The sequence below is a fragment of the Saccostrea cucullata genome, unplaced genomic scaffold (assembly GCF_032062105.1).
Source record: "Saccostrea cucullata isolate Sc308-1 unplaced genomic scaffold, CSIRO_AGI_Scuc_v1 ctg2612, whole genome shotgun sequence".
NCBI lineage: Eukaryota > Metazoa > Mollusca > Bivalvia > Ostreida > Ostreidae > Saccostrea > Saccostrea cuccullata.
This window is the reverse complement of record NW_026926865.1, coordinates 237,825-242,350: the sequence shown is the minus strand read 5'-3', so window position 1 is coordinate 242,350 and position 4,526 is coordinate 237,825. Positions and strand designations below refer to the sequence as shown.

The window sequence follows — 4,526 nt, the reverse complement described above, 5'->3', positions numbered from 1 at the left end:
AGGAGGAAAAAATCAGGTATGATTTGAAAAAAATAAATCACTTACTCATCACTTATAGTGATGATGTCGACAATGGGACTGTAAAACAAATCAATGTTTAATAATGATGTGTAAGAAGAGTATAGATTATTTTTCGTATTTTAAGACTAATCATTGCAATAAATATACTACCGGATTCCTCCTCCTTGTGGCATTTAGTGGCTGTCTGTACAGAAGAAAATAAAAGGGGGAAAATAGTTAAAATATTTTACTAACAATTTAGAAGATGAAGTTTGACCAAAATCCTTTTAGAAAAAAATACTAACCCCAATGCCGCCGCGGGGCGCTGAGGGGTCTCGCTATAAAAAGAGCAAAGGATACACAATTTGCAAATGAAAGAGTATACACTATTGCCTTTAATATGAAGAGAAAAATTGTCTAAAATCATGACGAAAACAATACTAACTCTGTTGCCTCACTTCTCGGCGTTTACTGGGTTCTCTATTTTAACAGAAAAAAGCGTCGAATACATAATTTGAATATTAATTAAAGTAAGTATAAATTCATTTTTATTGATTATTTTCTCTCGAAAATTTTCCGTAAAATAAACTTACTCAGTGTGTGTACTGAAAAATGAGATAAAAATGCAAATTGAAAGATGATCTTTTATGGTAACATTAACAAATCTCAATTTAAAAAAATATATATGATTTTTTAAATGTAATCATTAATCTTGATAGTGAAAAAAATTAATGTATGTTAATTTTACCCGATAATAATACCTTCGATGAGAATTATTTATGATGAACTAAGTGAAAAAGAAAGAAATCTTTTCAAGTAGAAAAAGGTAAAATTTTGGGAAATACCTAGTCATTGGTGCCCTTCTTTTGTTGGAATAATAATCCATGCTATAAATGAAAAAAACCTATAAATTAAAATTGGACATACCTGAGGCTAAAGAATAACATCCGAAGAATCATAACTACAGGAAAGAATAAAAATACTCACGGGCAGGGCAGTCTCCCCAGTTGTGCACATATTGTAGTTAATTTTTCAATGATTTCCCTAACATCATCACAAATACAATGCCTTAAAAATAAATAAATAAATATCTCTGAAAAGAAGTTTCACTTCTTTTTCTGACTAAAAAATGAGAAAACATGAAATACTGTTCCATGTTGAAAGAGGAGGGTCCAAAATTGGGGAACAAAATTGGTGAATTTCATGATCCCTGCCCCCCTGGGGCCTGAGGGGTGGGGCCAAAACCACTAAAATTAATGCAATTTTAAAAATCTTCTTCTTTACTCCTGGACATCAAGCAGTCAAACTGTTTGCATGATTGCCACCACTTCTTGGAACGATGATGCAAGAGGTAGTATCCAATCATCTGGTCGCACAAGTCCACATCCTTCATGTGCTGTTGGTAGTCCGCAAGAAGACGAGGGACTTCAACTTGATTCCTGTCTGCAGCCACCCTCCTTGTCACGTGTCCAACATGCTGCGGATCATGGAAGTTGGACAGAACACAAACTGGTTTTGTGTCCTGCCATACACAAAATGTTAACAGGTCATTCTGTGCAACTTTATACTCGTGTTTATCGAGACGAACTTTCGCGGCCAGTAATTCTTTGGGTAGACCTTTTCGGTCTGCTCGAACAGTTCCACAGGCCATTATTCCTCGGATATGTAGGTCACGCAGAAGATCTGGGCTTGTGTAGTAGTTGTCCATGTATACTGTCATATTGCTTCCGAACAAATGGCTGCAAAGATCCATCACTACCCGGTGAGAAAGCCCTTTTTCTTGTCGGCCTTCTCCTTTCCGGTGTACACTTGAAAGCCGTGCATATAACCTGTGTCGCTCTCAGCCATGGTCCACAATTTCACCCCCATTTTGTCGGCTTAGCAGGTAGATACTGCCTGAATCCTAACCTCCCTTTATACTTTATCATGCTTTCATCAACTGTCACAGTTTCATACGGCATATACAGTTCTTTGAATTTTTTATTTAGAAACTCTATGAACCATCTAACCTTCCATAATTTGTCTGGTTGTTCGGTCTGCTCCGTGTTATTTTGCAGGTGAAGGTATCTCCATATTTGCATAAATCTGTCCCGTGTCATAACTCTTCCAAATGAGGTTGTGAATAGCCATTCATTTTGACGCCAGTAGTCTTATTTTGTTGACATTCGAATCAGCTCCATCGCAAAACAAAGTCCAATGAACGCCTTCATTTTTCCTTTGTTTCCCTCTGTCCACTTTGGTGCATACGGAGGGGGAGCGTTTTTCTAACGCTCTTGTTGAGATATGTTCGTTTCTTGGACAAGTCTGTTCCACATTTCTTCTGTCCATATCAAATTAAAGCACTGTCCAGCCGTAGCTTCCTCTAGATGTTTGACTGTAGCACCTGCAACCCTCCGAAATTTCGGTTTTACACGGCTTGTGACTCAGAGATTTTGGAACCTGTGAAACTCGTCATCGTCCTCAGAATCCTTGCCAAAAATATTCATATCCAATCATCTTCGTCACCAGGTCGATCTTCATGATTAATAGCATCATTTTTTTCATCACTTTCATTTATTCATAATCGTTGGTTTTTCACTGGTGATCGTTGGTTTCGCATCGGAGAGTGTTGCAAACAACCTGAACACAAATATGTGATTATTGCCTGGTTAACTAGTATAAATCATAGAGAGGTAAATCATTTTTGTAATCATAGATGAACAAACTTTAATTATATCGAATCTTTGTCATATCTTTCTATAAAAAATATAAAGTCTAAATTGACATATAAAATAGAGCTCATTATGAAAGATCATTTAAAAAAAAAGCATGATCCCTATTTATTCTTTTTTTTTTTCTTAAACATAAAGAACACCATGTACAGTAAGAATATGGTTGAATTTTATTTTATGAAGGTCCTATTTGTAATTCACTAACACGGAGGTTTGTAACAGATCCATTTGGGAACTGTATGTCAAACATTTCATCCAGTGTATAAATTCCCGAGCATTAAAAAGAAAAACTAGCTGGGTTCTATTCAAACACCTGGTGTTCCAATGTCGATATTGAAATTATTTCATGAAGTCCTGAATAATTCACCAACATAGAGGTTTGTAACAGGTCCATTCGGATATTGTCCCCAAGTTCGTTAAGGGCATTCAAAATCTAGGTGGGGTCAATACTGAAATTTTTTCATTAAGTCCTGAATATAATTCACCAACATAGAGTTTTGTAGCAGGTCCATTCGGACATTGTTCACAAGTTTATTCAGGGCATCCAGTTCCTCTTTAAGAGGAAACTGGATGGGTTTATTCCAAAACCCCGGTGCTTCAATCGGCGTAAGTCCCGAGGTTTGAGTTTGGGTTGACAGAGGGACGCCCGGTGGAGACACTGGGCTGTACACAGGCGGGGATTGGGTTTGTGCCCATGTCTCTTGGAACATCGTTGTAGATGCGCTTTTCTCGGTGAACAAATCTCTTGTAGTCATTCTCTTCTCCAATTTATATATTTCGAAGGGTTTTCCTGTCTGTTTCAAAGAAAGTAATGAAACCGTTTTTAAACAACCATATAACAGAATTATACGTTTTAAAATAGTATCAAGGAATTAATTAAAAAAAATATAAGGGTATACATTTAATGTTTTAAGACTTTCAACTACATTTAATCTGTTCAAGACACGGAATATTTGTTGCATAAAAAAACTCGACACTCGAACATAAATTCAATACCTGAAATTTTTCAACAAAGGGTCTTCTTGTTCAACCTGTTGTGTGATCACCCCCCAGGTTGCTTTCCAAATTCTTTTTTCAATTCAAAATTAGGGAATCCTCTGCTTTTTCATTCTTCCTCTTTTTCGATAAAGGGGATTTGTACGGGTCCTTTGGAGATTTTCTATATTTTTTAAAATAAAAGAAAGTGAATTTTAAAAAGAAAAATAAAATTATCTTTGGTCAAAAACGATTCAAAGATGCTTGACTACAGCAGGTAAATTTTAAATATTTTCTGTTTAGATTTTATTTTATTTCTTTATTTCTTTTTGGTTCATCTTCTTTAAGCGCTTAAAAATCAAAAGCAACATATGAAAAGCGTTGAAAGTATCACTTACCCTGAATCAAATATCACAGAAAAGTTGTGCACCAACTCAATCCACTCCTCTTCGAAGTCCTGAAATGTTCGTTCAGATGAAGACGTTACATACTCCTGTTGGTTTTTATTGGTGTCTCTGGAAAAATCAACAAAGAAAATAACTATAAAAGTTTGTTTAGACTTCATTTACATTATAAGACCACCATCAGAAAATATATATGATTTTTATTCAAATTTTAATCTAACTTTTTAATTGGAAAATTTCAAACAACTAAAGTTGCTTTTAAAGTTTTTTTTTTTAAAAAGTATCTACACCTTCGTTTAAAAAATATTTACCATAGTAATAGGAAATATAGCATAAAGTTGAACACTTAATTTTAGCAAGATTATCCATATTTCTTAAACAATTATAACTATAAAAAAAGATTTCTATTAAAATTTATTTTTGCTCAAACATGTTT

General features: G+C 34.7%; 1 protein-coding gene and 1 pseudogene across 1 annotated transcript; both read right to left on the bottom strand.

The window, feature by feature from the left end:
• Positions 1–1,106: 1,106 nt before the first annotated feature.
• Positions 1,107–1,720, bottom strand: LOC134272789 (piggyBac transposable element-derived protein 4-like). The gene is made up of 2 exons (XM_062754960.1): positions 1,308–1,720; positions 1,107–1,122 (listed from the first exon to the last, which is right to left on the bottom strand). The coding sequence occupies exons 1-2, from the start codon at positions 1,718–1,720 to the stop codon at positions 1,107–1,109; spliced, it is 429 nt and encodes a 142-aa protein (XP_062610944.1).
• Positions 1,721–3,154: 1,434 nt separating this feature from the next.
• LOC134272788 (uncharacterized) lies at positions 3,155–4,251 on the bottom strand (annotated as a pseudogene).
• Between the last annotated feature and the right edge of the window lie 275 nt (positions 4,252–4,526).

What these genes read in the sequence shown, in the direction of transcription:
- LOC134272789 (XM_062754960.1), bottom strand. Translation starts at nt 1,720, where the DNA reads ATGACAGTATACATGGACAACTACTACACAAGCCCAGATCTTCTGCGT.